Source organism: Prosopis cineraria, unplaced genomic scaffold (genome assembly GCF_029017545.1).
Source record: "Prosopis cineraria cultivar Desert tree isolate PC_DT_omini unplaced genomic scaffold, ASM2901754v1 PC3, whole genome shotgun sequence".
In the NCBI taxonomy this organism is placed as follows: Eukaryota; Viridiplantae; Streptophyta; class Magnoliopsida; order Fabales; family Fabaceae; genus Prosopis; species Prosopis cineraria.
This window is the reverse complement of record NW_026555334.1, coordinates 10,080,756-10,106,428: the sequence shown is the minus strand read 5'-3', so window position 1 is coordinate 10,106,428 and position 25,673 is coordinate 10,080,756. Positions and strand designations below refer to the sequence as shown.

Sequence of the window (25,673 nt, the reverse complement as noted above, 5' to 3'; positions counted from 1 at the left end):
AAAGTTTGATGTTTCAATCTACCAAAGTCACGAGCATTCTAATATCCTCCATTGTATTTTCTCAGGTATCAAAATTTCAAATTCAGTGGAAATAAATTCAGTAGAAATAAAATGCTAAGATTTCCCGTATTTGTTCATAATGAAAACTCTTAAGAAAAGTGATATTGACATCCATAGATTCAAAAGGCTTTAAAATTGACAAGCATGTTAAGAATCACCTCGAAGCGTTGTATGATTAAAGTATGACTGATATTTTTTTAAAAATGGTTACTCATGTAGTATGAAATTAAAACTTGCCTCTTCGGTATTACGAGGGTTCTTTCACTTAAAAGCAATAATAAATTCAGAACATTCTTGTAACATTGACAAATGTATCTCAATTTTAATGAGCATGAATGATCCTTATGTTGCTTAAGAAAGATTGTAATTTAGTTTCCAAGATTTCATAGGTTCGGTCCTCGAGCACGCATCCAAAGTTTCACTTCGTACACATCTTTGAAGCTGTACGAAGCTCGCTAGACACTTGTCATTCAGTTCTGACCACCTCGTGCAGATATCATCATATTAAGGAACATATAAAAAGGCCCACATCGGGGAATGTTAAGAAACCTCAACTATCTCTCCACTATATAAAGCGACGCGTGTTGGCTTTCAAGTTACGGAGCCGTGCGGTGAGCACAGAGCGAACTATTCTTTCGCCTTTTACTAAAGAATACCGTGTGCTCGCCGCCTGAAGCGACATACGCCAATTTTTGGCGAGGGTCTTCTCTCGGGAGGATCCTCACAACACAAAGTTCAAAAATTTGGTATTATTTGTGCGGCGGTGGTGTTCGGCAGGAGTATAGGATGCGTAACAAATATTATGTTGTCTTATCTACGGAGTAGTATAAGCTTTATGTTTTAATTGTTCTTTTAGGGACATAATGGTGAATGAAAAAAATATCCATTTTTATTATTTTTTTATTCTCAAAATATATTTTATAAAATGTTAATTCTTAAAATAATAAAATAAAAACAGTTTTCAATATGTCCCTAATTTTTTTTTTGAGAGTCAAAGTGAGAGAGTCTTTTATCATGGATCTTTCTTTTTATTTATTGTAAAGGAGTAAATACATTTCTGCGAAGATAATTTTTAAAAAAATTTATATTAAAATATAAGATAATTTAAAAAATAAAATTTTATTAATAATAATTTTCAATATTACTCGAAAAGTGAGAAGTAAAATGATAGTTTTTCTGGCCTCCTCTGTTTCTCTAAGATTCCAGTAAAACATATTTGGATTTCCTTTCGTTTTCGGGCAAATAAAATCCATTTGAATTGAAAAAATGAATTAACATGTACATGTATGAAGGAATGCTTTCTTGGAATAGATGTAGCACAGCACAATACAGAACAAAGAACTTGAGACATGAAAGTAATCAGGGAATCTGAAACTGAAAATATGAACATTTTCTCTCTGTCTATACTAAAGTAAATTGTCTGAAAAGCACAACACAATATGAACAAGATTGCCACTTTTTCTTTACAAAGGACTTACAAGATACACAAAAAGAAAATCAAAGTGCTGGAAAACTAAATCTGGACTGTGGGACTGAGATTAGCAGCTGCAGAGTTTAAGGACGTCTTCAAACCTATTTCTGATCTGATGATCCACCACAACACTTTTAGTGTTATCATAACCAGGTTTCAAGACCTGATTGTCTAATTTAATAGCCCACCATTTTTGTGTCACAGAGCTTGAGCCTTGTGGTGCCGAGACGGAGACAGAAGAAGGGTTGTGGGTTTTGCCGTGATGGCAGAGAAGGAGCATTGCTGCTGTGGGCGCCATTAACAAGAAGCTGAAGCTGAAGCTGAAGCGAAAAGTGTGGGTGTGATGAGGATGACTGTGTCACAGACATTTTCAATTTGTAGTTAGTGAGAGAGAGAAGAAAGGAATGAATCGTTAATCATTTTGGCCAAAACAGTGGATCACTCTGTGGGCGTTGAACGTTGATTTCGATGGGTTTTTTTTTTTTTTGCCCCATCATTCGAGAAGGGTCAAATCCTGGGTGTTTTTTTATCTTCATAAATTTTGTATAAATTTAAATAATTTTTTTTAGAAGAAACCTATTTCTGAAATCTATAAATATATTCATCTTAGATTAAAAAAAAAATTATCCGGCTCATAGTGAGTCCTAATCAAGGCAAAACTTACACGTGATTATATGACTCCAATATCCAGTTTCAAAAAATAAATGCAAATATTTATTGATCATTGATGAATCAAAGAGTAAGTTAAAAAAAGGCTTGGGGAGGCGCACCAAACCGAGAGAGTCGTTGGTTTTAGAAGATGCAAAACCAGAAGAGCATTAAATCGAAAGCCGCTGATTCGGTTAATGTTTTCCGCCCCTGCCTTGCCTTTGGAGCGGCGGGGAGCGCCAACCATCTCTTCGACAACTCCACTAACAATTATATTATTATACCTTCAACTTTCAAATATTTCAAAAAACCAAATCAAATTGAATGATCGGATCATCGACTGATCTAGATTTTAGCTCAATCAATATAAAAAAGCCATTTAGAGGGTTCGGCTGCTTTGGACCAGAAGTCGAATCAAGTTTAAACTGAAAACCGAATCTAATTTTTAAAAATTGAATTGTTCAAAAAATATCATTTTTTATCAATTTTTTTAAAATGATTAATTTTTAAATCATTTGATATTATGTTATATCATGTAACTTATTAAATCATGATAAATTTAAAATATTTAATTTTATTTTTAAATTAAATAGTAATTTTATATTTATTAGTTATATTAAATTATTACATATGTATATAATTTTTTGAATTTAATTATTACATTATTAATTCGACCATTAGTCTAATCAAATTGAATTATACAAATTATGAATCGTTAACCTTTTCAATTCAATATCTAATTCGGTTCTAAAAACATTGATTATAAGGCTTTTTTTTTACTAACAATAACTCAGTAAATGTTTAATTATCCTTTATAATCATATGAAAAAAAAGAAATAAAAAAATGAAAACAAATGATTTATTTACAAAGAAGGACTGGACATATGATCAAAGCTTAGGGCTTATATATCCTATGATGAGGATCAAAATTCATATAGTTCAAAATATTATTATTTATTTTTAAATTCTTTTAATTAATTTCTTTATTGAAAAGATTGATATTTTGGGTTATACTACTATATTTATTTGTTTTAAATAACAATGTGTTCCAAGGATGTGCCTTTGGGTCAGAGAAAATTAATTAGTATTGAAACTTGTGGTGATTTAATATCCTCACATTCCATTGATTGATACTTTAAGTGTATACAATGATTTAATATTACTCATGGCAAATCCTAAAAGAATAAAAAAAACTTTCAAGAATAATTTTTTATAAAATATTTTGAAAAGGAAATTTTCATAGATATTTTTAGAGATCCACAGTGACTTAATATCACTCATGACATAACCTAAAATATACCAATACATTTATTATTTTTACCTATGTAGTGTTATTCACGGCGTCTCATTTGATATTTTTTAGAAATCCACAGTAATTTAATATTATTTATTACATGACCTAAAATATGTTAAACAATTCATTATTTTCAAGAGAATTTCATTTATTTGATGATTGCAATGATACTAACGTTACGTCAAAATATCTACGTTGATTTAACAGCACTCACAAAAATCAATAAAATAATTTAAAAATCATGCTTTGTCTTCTTTTATTATTGACAATACAATGAAGTTGGATGAGATCTAAGAAAAAGCAATTGTATTTCCATCCTATTAATGTACATCACGTAAATGCATAGGTATGCTCATCATGATATATTATAATCAATGGCCACCAAAGGTTAAAAGCAAAGTGATCTCAATGTCAATCAATAAGAGTCTACCACAAAGATAGATCCAAAAGCAATAGCGGTCAAGCATGTGGCCGGCCACTTTCAGAATTTTATTTTAAAATAATCATAATAAATTTTAAAATAATCATAACAAAGAAACAAATCATACACAAGATGCAAGACCTATGTCAGCTCCACACACAATGAATTCGCATGCTATAACAAAATTTGCAGCCTTACTTGCACTCAAACATAATCATTTCTTGTTGAAAGAAGAAAAAAGTGGTGGCTAATCATTGGAGATGAAATGTCCGCAGATGGGACAAATGAACAAGAATTAATACATGCATGATGACAACAACATACCTAAGGACTGTTACATGCTTCGCTCCATTGTGCCTTCTTCGCCTTTTCACTCCAAATTCTAATTTTCCGGTCAATTTTTTACCGTCCTCCTGTCGTGGCCTCTTTGCTATCCCTTTTTATGAAGACTCAATTAAGATTTTTCTCTCATTAATAATCCAATCAATTATAATCATATTAAATCATTAATAATTTTCATTTGACTTCTGTTTTAATAATTTCAAATTCAAATTATAACATTCAATTTGATGGGACCATAATTGTGAGGATTTGAAGGCTACAAAAAACCAAAAAAAAAAAAACAAAAGGAAAAATTCCTTTTAACTTATGGAAATATTATTTTATTATTTTATTTTTTTTACAAAATCCTTTTTTTCCTCATTTATTTTATTTACTTAATTTATTTAATTTTATTGAGTTTTTTATTTATGTTTAATTTATATATGAAAACCCGAACAAAATATAGTGTTTACACTCATGAAAGCTGCTAAACATCACATACCAATGCAATGATACATTATAATATTGAATCTCAGAATGCTCCTGTTCCTTTAACACAACACAACAAAAAAGCGTGTAAGTGTTAAAAGAATAAAACGAATGCTATTTACAGTTGAATGGTGGACGTATAAACAGTTAGAATCAACATTGTTGGTGATGAGGAACAGGAGGAGCAGATGCTGATATATCTTCACTATGATTATTCTCTTCAAGCAATGGAGTGGTGTTTGATTTTTGCGCTTCACCATCTTCATTAAATCTATCAACGCTACGCAAAAATACACCTGCCACCACCACAACATTAATGATGATGAATCACAAAACGGGCAAGTCAGAAATCAAAGCTCAAGCTCAGAATTAGCTTTAAATCTAAGAATTTGTACTCCCTCTGATCCTATTTATGAGCCATTTCTATCAATCTCATTAATACCAATACAACAAAAGTACAAAGAATAAAAATTAATAAAATTCTAAACATAACCCTCAAAAAGTGAATAAACTATATAATATTATCGTTCTATTTCTCTCTCTTACTTTTTAAGGATAGTTTAACATTTCATTTGAAGCAAAACATCACTATTAATCCAGTGACTTATAAACCGAACCATTTCACCGTTCTAAAAGATAACCAATAAAGTGAACCGGAAGGAGTATAGTGTATCAATACTTTAGAGTCAAGATAAGCTGATTTGGATATATCCAAGAAAAAATGATAACCTCCTCTATTCTTCAAGGTTAGCCTGAACTTGACTTCTAGAAAGACCCATGTTATATATTGTTAGTGATGATAATAAATTGCTCCCTTTGGTCATAAATGTAAAAGCTAAATAATTAATTCACATAGATTAAGGAAATTAGTTAAGTTAGTTGTTTATTAAAAAAAAAAAAGCATGTTGGTTTTCCTAAAATATCCCTCCTTTGAAGTATTTACATTGGGCACAATCCCTATTGATTCCATACATGATGTGTATGCGTGCAGTCAATACGGGTAATTTAGGAAAAAATAAATATGACAAACAAATAAGATTGAGGTTTTACATTTCGAATCAAAACAAACTCTTCAACTAGCTCCTATGTTTAGACTAGAGGGAGCATTAATGAGCTTTCACTTAATATGTTCAGCTTTCAAGTTGAATTGGCCTTTCATAGAATACCTAGCAAAGCTTCTACACCACAAAAAGGTTTAACAACTCAACCCTAGTGGATCCAATTCTTCATTACTAGAATGAAGATGAAGATTCACCGCAAGACAAGTAGAAGAGTGATCTTCACCCCCCCCCCAAAAAAAAGGAAAAAAAAAAAGGAAAATTACACCCAAGTCCCATATAACACTTTTAGATATCACAAAATTCATTGACAACTTTCGTCATTCTCCTTTGCTAAGTTGATAATGGACCTTGTAGTATTTAAAAGTGTTGCGGGGGGCCTCAAAGTAATTCTCCCAAAAAAAAAAAAACAACAAAGGAAATGAACAGGAATATAATGATTCACCTATAAACCAAATTCCAGCTGCCGGGAATAGGATAGCAGTTAGAGTCAGTGCCGTGGTTCTCCAGTTGTTAACATGATCCTGCAAAATCCGTTACGTTGACGTCAGAACTATTGTACATCACCTTAATTATCAGATATAGGTGGGCAATCAAAAAATTATCATCATCAGATGTAAATATCATTTTAGAAGAATGACCTGGAAAACTCCAACAAGTGGCGAAGATGGCACGTCTCCGAAGATATGGATGGCAACAGTGGACATTGCCATTGATAGAGGCCTCAAACTTGGTTGAACACAATGAAGACATATATAATTCACAGGACCCTGAAAGGGAGCAGCAAGAAGGTAAGTTCACAGTACACTGACCTTCTGGATTGAAACATTTTTTCAAGTGATCAATATTTCAGGCAAGAAAATCATTTCTAATAATCACATGCGACCTTGGCTCTCATATGAGCTTGTGCTATAGCAGTGTTATCTACCTTTTGGGGAATGCGTGTAGAAACAATAACAAGAATATTTTTAATGGAACATGTTGCACAATTCCTAGAGAGATAGTTCACTAATAGACTGGGGGATAAATAATTTGACTCATTCACATCCAGATCATATGTTTGAAATTCATATTATGGAAGTAGGCATTGCTTTTTCTAATTTGAATGGAAGGGTGACATAAATAGAAAACTAGTCTTTTTCTGGCATCATATTCATAGTTAGCACATCCATCATAGTTAGAAGCTCCAACTCTGTATCAAGGTCATAGTGGATATCATCATTATCATCAATAAAAAATCCCTTAGGCTTGTTATCCAGGAACTTATTCAGAAATACAGTAATGAAAGGAACATAGGTGTTTATTATCGCTAAGTATTTGACAAAATAGGATCATCCAGCTCCTATGGAACCTATCACTAAAATATTCCTAGGGGGGCATAGGGCTAAGCCGAGCAAAATCCATGAGATGGGAAATGAAAACTATTAGTCCCACAAGGGGTTTGTCAAAAAAGCTGGTCAAGATGTAGTAACTCAATTCCAATCAAAACTGATCTTTCAAGGATGATATAATTCATTGACCCAAAAAGGAATAATATTATTCTGTAACTCAATGCCTTAATCTTAAGAATTGGAAATACTACTCCGTATGCTACTTTTGAAGATAAATGAGAGAAAATTTGTCCTGAAACACGCGGAACGAACTTCAAGTTACGGCAGATGAATTAAAACAAACAAATATGACCATCCATACAACAGGACCAGGTAGCTAGAGTAAGTTTGACTCCATCTCTATCATGTCCAGGTCATCCTTTCATGATAAAACCTAAACATAATAACTCGCCAAGGATCTATCTTGGGAAATTCAAGACCAAAAGCTAACTAACAGAGGAATACAAGGACGTAACTGGTTAAGTAAATTTAATGGAACCACCAAACAAGGAGAGATCTTTCACACATCAAGAAGAAAAGTACCTGAGTGGCAAAAACAAGTAGTTCACCGATGGCAAAAAGAACAAGGAAGCCATACATGTTTCTAAATAAGAATGCACCAAAACAAAATGCTGCCCCAATAGCCGTCGTCAATGAAAGAAGCTGAAAAAGATTCAAGGTGTTCAATAAGCCAGAGCAATTGAATGCAAAAAAATATGCTAACTAGAGAAGGTATGCATACGACAAACAGTTTTTCTTGCCCAAGCCTGGTCCGTCCATACAATACAATATTTTTAAATTATAACTGCTATATACAAGCTAATTAAACAAAAACTACTGCCATTATGCTAAAAACTTTTTGCTGGTTCACATGCCTCAACTAAAATCTCGGTTACTGTAACCAAGAACAGCTATACTCGCAGCATGAAAATGTACCGTTGCCATCTGGAACAAAAGCTTTTGACTGTAGGAGAGGCATGACCAATATTTATAACCAATCAAATCCAATTCGAAGGTTATAGGTAATTCTAATATGAGAGAACTTAACCATAGTTTTTTATATTTTTGTCATCATGTTCTCAAATAAAAGAATGAAAAATATATTATTTTTAAGTACTCAGTATATGATTTGGTGGTTTGAAAAAAAAAATTACATATATTTTTGTTGAACAGCCTGACAGCAAAAATTAGAGGAATTATGTCTAATCTAGGTTTGTAATAAGTAATCAGTAGATGTTGTCAAAAGAAACAAACCAAATAGCAGTTTAAAGATGAAAAATCAGCTATCTAACGTATCTTAGAGCTTGTTTGTATTAACGTTTGCAGAACTACAGTTTGTACAAACTACAATTTGTAAACCCAAGTTGAGTTAAATGTCAATTTTCATAATGTAATTTATGTTCAAATACCTTTTTGTAAAAAGTTAATTAGATAAACTGAAACTTGTTTGGATGATATAATAAAAAAGCACGTTCAGATTCATAATAACTGAAAAGGACATAAGTTGTATGCTCCCCCTCTCTCTCACCCCCACATATAAAAGTAAGTGTGCAATTTGATAACTTTAAGAAAAAATATTAAAATTATAATTATAAAAAATAAGGGAAAACATATTTGCAAGTCCTTATAGTTTCATTCAATTTTAAATTAGGTCCCTGCAATTTATTTTATTTTAATTGAGCCCTTATAGTTTAACCAATTAAATTTTTTAATCCCTAAAAGTTAAAATCCTTATATTTTTCCTTTAAAAAAACAAAATTAAGAACTTTTATATTTTTATTGAATGATTATATATGATTTTAGAATTAATTACATAATTTTTATAACTCAAATTTATATGATTATGTTGTCTTCTAAATATTTTTTATATATGTAGTATTTTCACTAAAAAAATTATAATAAAAATATAAAAAGTGGATTAAATCAAATTTTCCTTTTTCAATTTTGGCTATTAAATTTTCAGCAAACTCTAAGAGTACTTTTGTTTTATAAAATTGGGAAAATGACAGAGAGCTCCCACAAGAACTAATTAATTCAAGTTAGATCTCAAATGTCAAATTTTAGGAATTTGTAATTCAATCTCTCAATTTTACAACTCTGCTATGATGAATTTGTAACTTTTATTCTAAATTTTAACAGAAAAAATAATTTTTTTATTTTTTAATCATGTTAAAATTTGAAAAATAAGTTGCAAATTCATCACAATGCAATTGCAAAATTGAGAGAATGAGTTGCAAATTTCTAGAGTTTAACATTTAAAACCTAACTTGAATTAATTGATCCTTTTAGAACCTTTTTGTCATTCTGCCTACAAAATTTAATAATTCATTATTAATTTTAACCTTCAGGATCAATATATATAATAGATAAAACTATAAGAGCTTGATTAAAACAAAATAAATTGCAAGAATTTAATTTAAAATTGAGTGAAACTGTAAAGACCTGCAAGTATATTTTCTCTAAAACTAAAAAGAGTTAGTATATTATTGTAGAAAACATTTTTAAATACTAAAAAAATTAATTAGATCTACTTGAGGAAAAATATACCTAAATTACAAAAAATAAAAATATTAAATTTCTAAATTATAAAGATATCAATTTTCAAAAAGAAATGAAAGGATAAAAATAGGTTGTTCAATAATTTTAAAATGCATTAAATGTAACTAATGTAAAAGTTTCAAAATCTAGCATTTGGCCTAACTATAGTTGGGAAAGAAAAGCTCATTTGCCAACCATCCTCACCCAACCATATTTTTTACTCCTAACTAGCTTCTAAGCCAACAAATTATAGTTTGAGCCAACTAAATGAAATCCCAAACAAGCACTTAGTCTTCAATGCTTCAACCACACAGGTAAAAATAGTACTCTGGACAACTCAAAAACATGCGTAAAAGTAATGCCAGAAAGAAATTTCTCTCTTAACTAGGAATGCCAATTACCAACCTTGAATGCATTTGATATGGTGTTAGTCATGTAATCAAGAATAAAGCCTCCAGCTAATGCGCCCAATATTCCACATACAATTGTGATTCCTCCAAATATCATATCGGCATCAGTCTGCCAAACAAATTGGACTTTAACAATGGGATAATATTACCATGTTCTACCCAGAAAGAGTGTTGATTTGCCAGGTGTAAACTTTATTTCATAAAATTAAAATGATATAAAAGAGACAGAACAAAAATGTCATCATAATTAGATGTATATGAGGTCATCAGGGGAAGCAAGAAACTCACCATGTTATATATATAATAACCAGCTTTGGGTCCCCAATATGAGTAAGCACCTATGACAAAGTTGTATGCAATGTAACCTGCAAGTTGACATTCATAACAACAGGGAATTAAATAAAGAGACTGATAAGATGCCAGTTAAATAGAGAAAAATAAAGAAGATAAATCTTTGTTAAAATATGAAATTAGAATCTAAAGATAAATCTTTGTTAAAATATGAAATTAGAATCTAACTTTATAAATTAATAAAGATAAAGGAAAACCTTTAATAGAAGATGAGCTAGAATCTTAAACCCATACAACTAATTAAGCCAAAAGAGAATCTCCACTTATAAAAATAATGATTTTATTTCCAGATGCTTTTTACATGATATGTGCCTCAATATTTATAGACAGAAAAATACCTAATAATTCCTAAAAACACTCCTATTAATCCATAACTAAGATAATGGGGAATAATTCCCTGAAAATAAATAAATAAATAAATATAAATTCTAACTTAATCTCCAAGTACCATAAACCACTACTCCTAAACTTAAGGATCACTCAACAAACAGAAAAACGATCTAAAAAATATTATTAAACAGATAACATCTAAAATAACTTGAAAATAATAATTGTTCCTAATTTCTCTAACTCCCCCACATCACTCATGATCCCACATCACTCGGTACTCTATCAGAGACATAATGAAAGAACATATATATATGACAGAGACGCATTCATTGTATCTTCAGCAGTTTCTGAGATAGATGTACCAATAGAAAAGTGAATCTAAGCACCCGATGAATACAGAATATCAGTTAGGAAGAAGTACCTAAAACATTAATGACATAAACCTTATTAAGCAAAAGTGCTTTCATGTCTTTCATAAATATTGAGATTTGATTCCATATATTGCTAGCTGATTTTGACCTGAAATAAGATAATAACTGATTGATTAAAATGCTTATATACATCAAAAACAATGTCAGACAGTGAAAGATACAAACACATTAATTAGAAAGAGGAATCAGATTAATCTGCTCAGTAGGAAGGAAACAGTCTTATGCCTGGCCACAGTTTACAAATACCTATGCAGGAATAAATGCCCTCAAAGCACATTAGGCATCACAAAAACTCATCAACCATTTGGAAAAATAAAAAAGGCACTCGATTAATTAAATATAAGTGTTACCACTTGGATGGTTCATGTGAGCTTTTATCTTCAACCCTTGACTTCAAGGACAAGTCAGCTTTGCCATTTGAAGACTCTGTATCTTCACATCAAATAAGTGGATTTTGTTAAGACCAAAAAGAAATTTGCACCATAACAACCAATAAAAAAGAACCTAATTTCTCCAGCTTCTTGAGAGAAGATTTACTAAGGATCTCTCGATAAAATTTCTTAACAGAAACTTCAATAATACAAATTTACAGTACATACGCCTAGCCATTGCTAATAGTGAGTGATGGAGATTGTTCTGTTCTCTCAATCTAGACAATGCAATGGGTACTTGAACAAAAAAGGGAGATATTGTCATCAGATATATTATACCTTAATTTATAATAATATTTACCTTGAGCTTTTAACGCAACTGTCTCAGGCGCCACAGCCTTTTTTGATTCAGAAGGAACAAAACCTGGATTTATAACTAGTTTAGAGCTGAACAATACTAATAGGATCAGAAACATTAATGCAAGACAAATGTGCACCTTTCATCTGCAAAGGCTTCATAGAGAATCCCATAATAACAAATGGAATCATCAATACAGACTCCACCCAGAATGCATAACGCCACCCAAAATGAGTTCCAATCTGTTTATTGATAAACAGATGCAGTTATTGAAAGGCCACACAAAAGATAATCATGAGATGGCAAATAACCAAGGAAAAAAAGAGAGCAAGAAAAAAAAAATTGCCTACAGCAAGAATATGTAAATTGAGATTTCAGGTAAGAAAGTCGGAAAACTTACAAAACCACCAAAGACATAGCCAAGTGCATATCCTGCCGGTATACACATGTAAAATATTGCAAGCCATGCTGTTTTCTGACACATACAACAGTATAAAAACAGATTTCCATAAGATTAGAAAATAGACAGTGATTACAATAACATTAGAATAGATACTTCTTAGAATGGAAAAGAGGACAACAGATATAAACATTTTAATAGTCATTATGTAGTCATTTATTTCCTAGTATAAATAAATTTGGTCCTTTACACTCTATTCTCTGGTATTTCCATGACCAACTCTTTTTCTCCCATATCTCTAGCTTTCTCCTCTCTCAATTTTCAGAGCATATTATAACCCTACGCCCAAGATCACCTATGTCCTAGGAAACTGAAAATCTTGCTATCTTTTAAAAACAATGCCTTTGCCCACGAAAGACAACCAACTGAGACCACTAAATGCTTTAAGGATTGCACGAACTAATTTAACGTAACAAGTCTAAGATATTAACGTAAAGCATAATTGAACAAACAAAAGAAACATCACAGTTGGCAAGTTAATTAATTAGAGTAAATTACAACTGGAACAAAGATTGCAAAGAATAAAGCTATTTCAATTTAAAAAGAAAAAACAAAAATGCCCTCTACTAAACCATTCAATCATACATGGTATTCATACATATTTTTTTCAATGGGAGACGAGTATTATATTAAAAAAAATTTAAGTTGGACTAAAGAGTGTATTTTAAAATATAGACAAAATTTATGTGTTTAGCAAAACTCAGACAAAGTTTGTGTAATTACGATAAGTGACAACACATGCATATATCATACTTGGGGGTGGAGCTGTAACCCACCCAAAAGTCACAAAGTCATTGTGTCTGAGTTCAAATGAATGAAAGCCATGCAGGCTGGATAATGAGAAAAAGCAAATAACAAACAACAGAGATTTTACGCATCCAAAAAAGTAAATGCTTAAAAGGGAAAACAGAAAACCTGAGCAACTGGGGCATTGTCATCAATAAAAGGAGCTGCAAGACTTATAAATGATGCCTCACCAACACCAACTAGCCTATACAGAACAACAAAATCATAAGGAACAAATATTAGCCAATTCCTAGATTGGATCCTTTAAGAAAAAGTAATCCGACAGACAAAGAACAAAACAAGAAACCTTAGACAGTTTCCTCTTTTTTACGAGCTCAAATTTAATGACAAGAACAGATAACATTAAAAATTAGGAGATTATAATACTTACATGCGACAGAGTGTAATGAACCAAAAACTAAAAGCAAAACCGCAACCCATAGTTGCAAGAGTCCAAACTGTCAACCCAACTCCAATGAGTCTAAATGGATTTACACTGCACAATAAAAGAAACGTGCAAGAATTCATTGGTAGGAAGTTAATGATAGAAATTGTAAATCTGATCGAAGGTGTGTTCTACAATATCTACATGGAAGGAAAAAAGTTAAAATTAATTTCTTCAATTCTTATTGTCCGCTAAACATGGAACTTCGACCTACTTGGCAAAGGTCAAATAAATTCATACCAACTCCAATGTTAGCGAATTAGTTGATGGTGCAAAGAATTATAATATATGGACCCATAAAATTAAAGTTGTGTTTTGCTTTGAAACAATTTAAAGTCATACCCAAGAAGATTGGGCCAACTACACTTGCGCATCAAAAGGATAAATGATCTCAAGTAAGATAGGTCAATGGCGGTCTCAAAGCCTATTCAGATTTCGGAAGATTCATTCATGGGCAAAGTATCTTCTGAAGCTTAATTAAATTCAATACACAGACAAAATCAAGCTAGGGAAACCACCTACTGAAAAATAAATAAAGATTATTAGTGAAACAAACAGGATAGATATATTATCAGATGCCACCATGCTCAATTGAATGCAAGTAGACATATATATCATGCCATGTACAAGATGATAGAGAAGGTTCAATATTGAAATATATATATCATGCCCATAACAAGGTTTCGGAAGATTCATTCATGGACTGCCATATATATCATGCCCATATACATTAATCCCATAACAAGGTTCAATATTGAAATAGCTTGTCTCACCTATAAAAGCATCATAGCAAGCATAGATTTACAATTAGTATATGATAGAGAAGACTTACCACTTAGCTAGTGACGCAAATATTGGAGAAGCCACAAGAAGTCCAACCATAAAAGCGGACGATAGAACTCCATCTTCAAAATTGTTCAAGTTAAATTTCCCCCTACATGAGAAAACCGTAAGTGAGACAATGACTAATATTCCTAAAAATTCAGTGATGCATAAGACAATACAATATGATACCAAATCTTATTTCCAAAATCTTATTAGTATCCCTGCCAAGGATAACAAAACTTGATAGCCTGAACAAGCAAAAAAAGCAAGATCAAAATAAAAAAAAAAAAAACAAGCATCGCCAACCACACCAGGAAGAAGAAATTAAACTAATCAACAGTACAAGATGATAAGAAGTGTCAAAAAAATAAATATCTTACTGTATTCCAGTACCAGCCGTGCAGCTACCACCTTTCCTGCAAGTTCCTTGAGTTCCATTAACTCCATTGCTTGCTATTGCTCCTCGGTCCAGATAGTTTAACAAGTTAATCAAGCAAAATATAACAAGTAGCCTGCAGGAAAATATATAAGAGCTTAAGGTGTTGAATTTACAATGAATAATATTTGTTTTTGAAATCCTGCTTAATTTGACAGTCGAAGAATATTAACCATATTATTTTTTCTTGACAAAATTCAAAAAGAAACGAGGGAAACATATCACAGATGTTCATATCAGCAAGAATGAATGTCTAATGATTTTACATATCGGCTGTCATGTTACCACTAATGTGAAAGGCAGTTGCCCTCAACCAGTCGGGACCAGCAATTAGCCAACATGGTGAATGTAATTTATCAACGTGAAATGTTAATTTATTGCATTTTCTTATGTTGCAGAAACGAAAACTTCATGTTTGGCACATGAGCTGTTCAATTTCCCAACATGAGCCCATCTATTTAGAATTTGTATGTTGTACTTAAATAAAATGGGAATACTAATTGCTTCATGCACATATCATATATTATAATCTTTTTGTAAATTGTTCTTAAAACAATTAGGAAATCATTGCCCATGCACAAAATGCCAACTAAAAGAATATAGCCTGGCTTGATCAAGATCGACTCTCCTCTGAACTTTCCGTGAAAGGATAGTGGTCAAAAGATTCCCCCAAAACGCATTATACACACAAAAGCACACAATCATCGAACTTGAAACGAAGAAAAAAATCTTGAACCACCCAAAAAAAAAAAATCAAAAAGGACAGGCACAGAAGGAATCCGCCAAAAGAAACGTCAACACTAAACGACAACTCAATATACGTCGTTTACAACCCGCCAGAGGGAGAGGGGAGGAAGGATTTCACCAGATCTCAAGTTAGTATTCAACACGAAAAATAGCAACGATTCTCAAAGACACCCAGAATTCCCCTGCTCCACCCACATTTTTCCCTCCCAGATTTGGGAACAAGAATGCGGGAAAATGGGTCAAGAATTACCTCTTTGGGGTAAACCATGAAGTTGTCGGGATCATTGATGAAGAGGCTTTCGTCAAATGTGCCTCCACAGCAGGCTGAGACTCTGTCACCGCCACCCCAGTAGATTCAGGCTCAGATGAAGAAGGTTCAGGCTTCCGGTCCCCACAATTTTCCATCGCAATATATTATACACTTTATGCGACGACGCTTTAATCTTGACTGAGGTAAAAACGAATTGAATTGAATGGTCGTTGAAGTTGAATGGAAGGAAGACAAGAGGCTTGCTTTTTCCTTATGGAGCCGAACTCGTCAGCTTCTCTTCGTACTATCAACGCTTTTATATAAAAATTTTGCTTTTTTCCCTATTCCTTGTAGAAATAGGATTAGAATTTGGACAATAGTAGTAGTGGCAGTGATCAGCGATAATGATAAAAGTAAGATTTATTGTTGAGTAAACAAAACAATACGGATATGCGCACTGGCTGCGTAGAGCGGTGAGGATCGCGATGATGGAGGGAAACCCGTGCTAATTATTAAAGTCTTTTTCTTAAATTTAGTTAGGAAGTGGCCCCAACAAAAAAAAAAAAAATTGTTAGAAGTTAAGATCCGTGTAACTCTCTACTTTTTGAAAGTTTGGCCAAAAAATATGATTTAAATTGGAATTTAAATTCTGTCTTAATCCTTGCACAGAAAAAATCCCCTCTTAATCCCATTATCACCAAAAACTTCTATTGTAATTTTTTTTACTATACAAGTTATGTCCTTAATTTTCATAAATATGGTTGAACAAAATTATACTTCTTCCATTAAAAAATATAAATTAATCATGCCATTATAAAAAGTTACTTATTTTTAAACTAACACTATCTTCTCATATTTACCTTTATTTAATAAAATAATTTATTTTAAAATAAATCTAAAATAATTTATTTATTAGAGGCACTTTTTAAAAAAAGACAATAATTAAACTTTGAAACATTAAAATGCCTTATATTTTTTTAATGGAGGGAATAATCATTTTCTCTTACTATTCAAATATTTACATTTTCTAAATTAAAATATTAATTAAATTATATTAAAAATATATCTTAAAATTTAGTTAACTCTATTTTTAAAAAAATATACATGAAAATTAAGTTAACATATATTTAATACCCTCCTCCTTTCAAATTATAAGACAAATTTGGAGGAATTTCGTTGTCTCAAAATATAATAGAATGTGAAAAAAGTAAGATTTCATTAATAATATTTTTTTAATATTACCTTTGAAATAGAAAGAGGATTGAGATGATATTGTGACATAATCATTATAATTTTGAAAGCATGCAAGAGCATTTTTGAAAATTCATAATTTTATCATTATTATTTTTTATCAATATACCTAACCTTATTTTAAATTATTTTATAATTTGAGACTAAGATACTACTGACCATAGCATATAAATGATATATAAAAATTCAGTTAAATAATAATATAGCTGTATTTTGAAAAATAATATAATTATTTTAATTTGAAATCTGAACGTTTAATGGAAGATAGTGCATATAACAGTTAAATTACAAAAAGATTTTAAAAATAAAATGTAAAGCAAAACTATAAAGAAATATATATATATATATATATCATAATACATGATAGATCTGTCATCAGTGGTTAAAAAAATGAAAAGAATTATATCAGAGATAAGGATAATGAATTATCGATTATCGAATATAAAATAAAAGGGTGAACGTGGAAGATAGAGACCGCATATTACGTTAATAGCAAAAAATAAAAAATAAAACTAAAAAGCAATTTCTGTTAAAGTGAGGCCGAAATTAGTCAAATTATCTTATCTGGCAAAGATTAGAAAGTTTCTTTAAAATCATGGTCAAAGAAATAAAAAGATAGTTTATTCAGACTTTTTTTTAAGGTTGTTTTCTCAATGTAATTTTTTAATATGTTTGTTTAGTTCACGAGTTAACAAAGGCCCAGCAAGGACAGTTCATGAATTAAAATAATACACGGGTTAAGCAGCCAACAAGTTGGATAATTCTTTTAGGTCATTTAAATATTATCACAAATTCTTAATTAATTTTTTTTGAAATGAAAATTTTAATTTATGAATGTTTATCACAGTTGAACATTATTTATTTAATTTTCAACATTCCTTTTGGTCATTTGAAAAAAACTTCCATGTTCTTTTCTACTTTCCAATCCATCTCCTTGAAGACATTAAACATGCAATACTATATTTTGGCCAAAAAAAAAAAAACCATGCATTAATATATTGAATGGAGCAATTTGGGTCCTTCACATTGTGAATACATGATTTAGAAGATTGCTTGAGGAACTGAAATGCTTATGCAACAAGCGTGCTATTGAATGATTGATCAGCAATCATAAATCATAAATCATAAATAGAATATTAATATCTGGCCAAAAAATATATAATATTAATATAATATAATATAATTTCTCTTGAAGTATAAAAGCAGGCATCTCAGCTATTATGGCTGTATCCAACAGGATCGGTTGAATTGGATGCTTCCTGTGCCACTTAAGCAATAATTTGATCTCTCAATTATTATCAGAATTAATTATTTTTACTTCCAAAAAAATGACAAAAACTTGTGGTCATTAAAATTAAAGTTAGCCTACAAAATCATGACAAAAGGTCTAACAAATGATAATGTTGTTAATTTATACTCCCTCCTTCTAAAATTGTAAGTCACTTTTAATTAATTTATACTTTTAATAACTTAATCAATAACATTTAAAATTACACATTTTTGTGTTTAGCTTTATTATAACTAGTTCGTAGGCCGTGAGATGCATGGGGTGTGAAACAAATAAAATATAATTTCCATAAATAGTGATACTTAATACAAATTTAAAATCTAATTAAACGGAAATAATTTTTAAATTAAACTTATTAATGTTTAGAATAAATTTTAAAATGAATATATATAATATAAATTTGGGTACATTAATAACGTCTAAAATATTTAGATTAAAGGAACCTCATAAAAAAAAACTAACATAGCCCACATATTTGAAAATAATATATGAGATTATATTATAATAATAATAATATTGGTGGTGGTGATGGTGGTAAAAATTATAGTAGTTGTAATAGTAATAAAATAAATTACTAATATTTGAAACATTTGGATTCAAAGAAAAATTAAATCTTTGCAAAATGAGGTCATGAAAACACATAATCCAACAATAAATAGGAATAAACAAATTACAAACTACAATTACAAGTTATAATAAAAGGGAATGATATCCCATTCCCTTGCTCTAAATATGTAAAATCATATATAAATTTTGTAAAAAGGTAAAAAATAATTTAAGTAAATAACTATGCTTAATTAACATTCAAGATTTGAATTCTTTGTGAATTAAAAATATATATTTTAATTATTTTAATTTAAAGAAATAATGGGAAGAGGATAAACAAAGAACAAACGAAAATTGACAATTTGGCCTTTGGATATTTCATTAGATGAGCACTAAGAAAACTCAAATGAAGAAAACAAAAGACAAACCTCATGACGCTATCATCATAGAACATGAAAAATTGGAGGTAAGAAAACATATTATCCCAATATGATTCAAAATTGTTAGTCACCACCTAGATCATGGATTGAGGCAAGTTACAGTTAGCCATTCATGTATGGCCTAATTTTCAACTGCATCCATGGGAGGATCAAAAATAAAAAAAAATTATGATTTTAAAATATATTAAGAAAATCATATGTGGGAGTTGGATATAATGAGAAAGAAAAATAAGAATTATGATAATGGAAGATATTGTGAGAGAGAATATTAGAGACAAAATAAAAGAATTAATATAATGATAGAGAAAAATAAGAGATAAGACCTAAGAGGGAGTGATTTCTAACAGTTTCAAAGATATCGTGGTTATTATATTTTAAGAAAATATTTTTTAAAATCATTGCTAATGTGGAAGTTATGATAATGACGGGGATAGTGGGATAGAAGATTAGAGATGAACAAAAATAAAGGAGAGAGAAATAAAAGATAGGGGAAAGTGGTTTTGATTAGTTTTAGAAACAATTGTCATTATTTTTTTAAAAAATATCTTTAAAAATAATTGTAGAGATAATGAAGAGATAAGTGAGAGTGAAGTAATTTTATTTACTTTTGAAATAAACAATAAAATATATATAAAAAATCAAGGACATGTAGCGTGACAAATGTGAGAGTGATATAGTTTTATTTATTTTTTAAAATAAATAGTAAAATATAAAAATATAAAATACACATGACATTACTAGATATAAGCGTGCGGTTCTACTTTTATATAAATAGATAGATATAGATTACTCATCCTTGATTGAGAGTAGTTTTGAAGAAATCTTATTAATTATATTTTAAAAGACCTAACATATCTTACATTTTTAGCATGATATTTCAAAAAAAAAATCTTACAATACTTAATGGAGGATAACTAACTAGTACATACATTGATTTTCATAAACTAAAAATATATAAACATTACAACTTGGAGTCATGAGTTTATATTTAATCTCCCCTGTACATTTATGGCTATAGTCTACAATGTAGAATCAAAATTGAAAATGTAATAACTTAGGAATTTTAAGTAAAATTAAATATATAATAATGTGTTTTAATTGTAGTTATATTAATTTTTAGGACAATCATGATAAGAAGGGAAAGTTGATGTAGTGGAAGCTATGCAAGTAACTCATACACTAGATCTCAAGTTTGAATTTTATGGCGGCCAAACCGAATCACCCTTTCTTCACATCTAAAACATATTTCCTCTTCTTCTTCAATTATTCCAGACTTGAGAGAGAGAGAGAGAGAGAGAGAGAGGTGCTCTGGTTTTGCTTCATTCTTTCATTCTTCTTCTGTGTCTCCACCTCCTTCCTTTCCACTTGCAACTGTTGCCACCATGTTTGTTGCTACTTTGTCTACCATTGATCAATCAACTCATGGCTTCTATTTTGTTTCTTCCTCAATTCTAAATCAGTAAAATCCTTCTCCTTCATTGTTGGTGTGGTTGTATAGGTGAGCTAAGATTTCTTTCTTCCTCTTGCTCATTCTATCAACATTGATATGCTCGTCCTTTCTACATTCAAGGTGACAGTCCCTTTTTCTTCACTATTCAATCCTAGCATTGCCTCCTTCTTCCTTTATTCGTGCGTTGTAGGTCATTTAAGGTGAGAAGCTAATCTCTTATCCTTCTCTTTGAAAAATCTGTGCATTTGAGTGGTTGAAGTGATAGAGTTGAAGCTGAATTTTTGGTTCAATGCTGCCATGTGAAATGTGAAAGATGATGATTTAATTTTCTTAAGTTAAGATTGATTTATTCAATGAAGAAATGGAACTTAAGAAGTTGATTTATTTATTTATTTATATATTAGAGAATTTTGGGAGATGGAATCAAAGAAGAAGAAGTTGGTTTGAGCTTGAAAAATTAATGCATGTAAGGTGTTTGACATAATGCTTATTAGAAGAAGCTTTACTTGATTTTTGTTCAATTTTTTAAAATTTCATTGATCCTTGTAAATGATATGTCCAAATTGAGTACTGTTGCTTTATGAACTTAATTTGAAGATTCCAAAGGAAATTGGAGTGTGAAATTAATATCAAACTATTTGAATTCTTAAGAAATAGATGGTTATAAATGAATTATGTGATAAAAGATTTAAATACTAAAAGCTTTCATAAGAGGGTTGGAAATGATATATAGTTGGTGCTTTGACAAAAAAATTAAGAGAAGATTTTATTTTAATAGAGCATTGAGCTATGACATTTAAAGGATTTTTTTTACATGTAAATTCTTGCTTGTAAAATTTTAAATTTATTATAGCTAAATTTTGATGGTAGTAATGTTGGGAGGAAATTATTGAATTTATTGAAAGTTTATTTAAAAATTTTAATTTAATTTATAAGATATTTATAAGATATTTGGAGGAGGAGAAATTTCATTGATGTTGAGAAGTTGAATTCTGAAAAACTTAGATAAGTGGATAGCGTTCTAACTAATTTTTTAATAAAATTATTTTACAAAAAAATTATATTTTCATGTAAATCATTTATCAACAATAATGTATTTATTGGATATTTTATTAATTAAATTACTTTATTTTGGAAAATCATTTTTATCATATTTTATAATTTTAGTTAATCAATGAATGCAAGTTGGGATTTTAATTATAAAATTTACAAATTGATACAAAAAATGATTCATGCGGGTTTGACATTGAAAATAAAAATTTATTTTTAATAGTGATTATTTTCTCACATATTTAAAATTAAATTTGAAAGGGACTTTATATAGGAAACTAGTTGCTAACGGTAGTCTGGTTAGCCATTGGCGCCATAGTTAATGACTAGTTAATTTAATTTTTGTGAGTTATATTTTCACGTTTGTTTTTCATAGGTCTAATACTAGTGTTTGATTTTTTTTTTTTTTGCTAATGCGTTTGATTAGCATTACCTTCAAGAACTGTGTGTTCACATTTATTTTCATGACTTCAGTTGCATTTGCTTACGTATCCCCATAGACTGTATGTCTGCATTTATTTTCATTGCATAAGTCGCATTCGGTTATTTATCATCGCGGATTGTGTGTCCATATTTGTTAATTGTATTGATAAGTCCCCATGAATATGAATTTGATTATTTGGTGACTTTATATATCATTGGTTTTAACTAGTAATCTAATGATAATTATTTATTTTGCTTATTTGCTTCCTCAAAACCAAGTGATAATAATATTTAATATAATAATTTAATTGTTCAAGATATTTAAAATATTAAAATTATAAAACCTTTTTATTTTGAAGTATGTCTAATTTTTATGAAGATTATTGTCTTTTTAACTAACATAATCATTTCAAACTTTGTTTTTATTCATATCTAATTATTTATTATTAGGACATTATTCACTAAAAAATCATTTTTATTTTTAGATATCTTAGTTGACGTTGATCCTCCTGCCGACTCTTAAGGACTTTTAGACGTGCTGGATGGAGAGTTAATCGAAATTTTCCTTTTTGATGTAATCACAAATACTTACATTTTTTTTTATTTTTTGTATGGTTAGGTGCTCTATATAGACTATAGTTAGGATTTCTATTTTGGGGTGCACACGTGCGCAGGGGCTGGGGGCGTTTTTCGCTGATTGAAAGAAGCTAAGCTCCAAATCAATAAGATATTTTGTGAAAAATATTATATTGTAGAATTTTTAAGAGATCCTATTTATAGGAAAGGTTTTACTAAAATTTTTACAAAAATATTAAAATTTTTGTCATAACATATATTATTTGGCATATTATAATTTTGGTATAAATTTAATTATATTTTTAAAATGGAAAGTTTCTCACTTTAAGGCCTAGGAGAAGTGTGATATGATTCACACCCTATGCCAATTACTCTCTATTTTTAGAGTGTGATAGAAAACATCCTTAATTGGGTTAGGAGAATAAAACTAATGGGAAGGAGTGAACCATTCGTCCATTCCATTAGGTTAGCCCAAGGACAAAATTCAATTTCCTATATAATCAAAAGATAATCCTGACAATATTATCAGTGATATGAAATGCACGTCCCTCCTTCGTACCTCCTCTCACCCTAAGAATGATCTAAACTATCCAGATTTAATTTGAATAATTTAAATTTAATACTTTGATTTTTATTTTATATTTATTAAAATAAGAACTTTATAAAAATTGAAAAATTTGTTAATAAATTTGGTCACCAATCATGTTTTATATATTGGTCCAAATTTAATATGAAAAAATTATAAAAATTATAAATATTTTAATATTAAATCTACACTGTTCATAATATACAGAGTAGTCAAATTATAAAAAATATAAAAAATTTTAATATTAAAAATGGAAAATATATATTACATCATATTTATCAAAAAAATTATTTTAATAAATATAAAATAAAAATAAAAAATTTAAATATTAAATCTGGACCATTTAAATTTTTTAATATTAAATGTGAACCAATTATATTAAACATTAACTATCTAGATTGGTGATTGGATTTATAAAAAAAACTTATATTTTTTATTTTTATGCATATAAAATAAAAAGCATTAAATTTAAACTATATAAATTAAATCTAGATAATACAAATCATTCCTAAAATTAGGGGAGGCGTGGAGGAGGGAGAGGGGAGAGAGGGGAAACTGAGTCCCATCAATCTATACATTATATGAAATTTCAGTAATGAGCTATATTGTTTATTATTTGTGAAAAGTGCTAGCTATTAAAGTTTTCAGGACAGATAAACTAAACTATTTAAAAGTATAAATATTAAATAGAGGAAAATACTTTGACTGTCAGTTTATTTTATTTTAATTATAAATACCTCCTTTCTATTTTTTAAACTTATAAGAACTTTTTATAAAATAAATAGCTACAAAACGCAAAGTTATAAACATCCTCTCTAATTTTAAGATTTCATTTTTACCTACTCAATCATTAGTTGACCGTTAAGTTACATAGGTTGAATCAAAATACCTCCTTTTAAATATAGATATTGTCTAAAAAATATTTAGAACACCCAAAAAATAATGAATATTTTTTTACTTCTTTAATTTATGTTTAAATTTATTTCATTTGCAAACTTATTTATTTAGTATTTTTTTAAAAAATGAAATATATAAATTGATTAAAATAATATTTCAAACACCCAATTAAAATAAATTTAATGAAATAAGGATTTTTGGGCAAAAAATAAATTAAAAATTTTATATAATAAATTACTTAATATAATTGACAAGAAAATTTTAAATTATTTATTTAAATATCCACATACTTAATTTTTTAAGGTTTTTAAAATTGGAAGATAAAATAGACAATTAAATTATAAGGATAAATTAATAATTTTAAAAACTTCAATATAATTACAAATAAAAAATAGGTATTTTAGAATCTTTAATGAAATATTACTAATGATGTTAAAATTTAGACTAAAGTGTAGGCTTTCAAAATGGAGAGAGGTCTTCAGGAGAATTACATTAAAGTCTCATAAAAAAAATTAATTATTATAAAGTTCATTGACAACTAAACTAAAGCATTTGATAAATGATTGTGTTGTCAATAGTTTTAGTTCAGTTGTTAATGGATATTGTAATAATTAATTTTCTTATGTGAAATTTGAATGTAATTCTCCCTTTTAATAAAATGGAAGGGAAATCACTGTATTTTACTCATGTAAATAATACAACTCATTTCTCAAGATAAAAATATATGAAAAAAATTGTTTACTAAAAATAATACTTAAAATGACAAGAAGAATCATTAAGGCTCTTTCATGATTGTATGTAAAGGGATTAATTGATGAGTCCACCAGATTCTTCCTTCCTAAAGCTTTGAGCTTCTAAGTATTCACCAAGCAACTAAGGTTTCCTCAATGTCTTTTTTACTATACAAAGCACAATATCCTTCTAAGCTCACAGATTGCATGGGATCAAAATCTTGTTCATCTTCTACCCAACAAAGCTTTATCTATCTAGTCTAGTCCTAGTAATTCATATTTTGGTGAAGTTATTGCTAATGTGTGAGTCTAAGAGTAAGGCACTATGAGACAAACTAGGTCCTTAATATTAAATCATTTATGACTCAATTTAAATTGGTTCAAAGCACAAAATCTATATATTTTAATATAATTTTTTTAAAAAAATCTAACTATTAAAAAATTATGGGAGAATTTCAGTTAAGACCCTTAAAGGCAATACATATGCATTAAAGGCCCAAAGGAATTTGAAATTATTATGTATGCACAAGGCTTGTCATGTAATTAAATTTTTCACTAAAATGAT

The 25,673-nt window shown here is 29.3% G+C and overlaps 1 protein-coding gene and 1 pseudogene across 3 annotated transcripts; one reads left to right on the top strand and one right to left on the bottom strand.

The window, feature by feature from the left end:
* Nucleotides 1–662: 662 nt before the first annotated feature.
* On the top strand, nt 663–773 carry LOC129307573 (U5 spliceosomal RNA; annotated as a pseudogene).
* Nucleotides 774–4,683: 3,910 nt separating this feature from the next.
* LOC129307408 (probable sphingolipid transporter spinster homolog 2) lies at nt 4,684–16,320 on the bottom strand. 3 transcript variants are annotated; one of them, XM_054948352.1, is made up of 16 exons: nt 15,871–16,320; nt 14,818–14,949; nt 14,445–14,546; nt 13,559–13,663; nt 13,297–13,372; nt 12,322–12,396; nt 12,061–12,163; nt 11,925–11,987; nt 11,543–11,618; nt 11,183–11,280; nt 10,369–10,445; nt 10,076–10,189; nt 7,676–7,795; nt 6,404–6,532; nt 6,208–6,286; nt 4,684–5,000 (listed from the first exon to the last, which is right to left on the bottom strand). In XM_054948352.1, the coding sequence occupies exons 1-16, from the start codon at nt 16,023–16,025 to the stop codon at nt 4,858–4,860; spliced, it is 1,647 nt and encodes a 548-aa protein (XP_054804327.1). In that variant the 5' UTR covers nt 16,026–16,320; the 3' UTR covers nt 4,684–4,857. The 3 variants fall into 3 exon arrangements, with proteins under 3 accessions (XP_054804327.1, XP_054804326.1, XP_054804328.1); XM_054948351.1 differs by having other exon boundaries at nt 11,543–11,624; nt 15,871–16,319; XM_054948353.1 differs by lacking the exon at nt 15,871–16,320 and adding an exon at nt 14,627–14,685 and having other exon boundaries at nt 11,543–11,624; nt 14,818–14,917.
* Nucleotides 16,321–25,673: the final 9,353 nt, after the last annotated feature.

Excerpts from the sequence above, each read along its gene's own strand:
- LOC129307408 (XM_054948351.1), bottom strand. The coding sequence starts at position 16,025 with ATGGAAAATTGTGGGGACCGGAAGCCTGAACCTTCTTCATCTGAGCCT. Across the intron at positions 14,547-14,817 it reads ACGGCTGGTACTGGAATACA|GGGGAAATTTAACTTGAACA; the intron begins GTAAGATATTTA and ends TTTCTCATGTAG. Across the intron at positions 6,287-6,403 it reads CACTTGTTGGAGTTTTCCAG|GATCATGTTAACAACTGGAG; the intron begins GTCATTCTTCTA and ends CGGATTTTGCAG.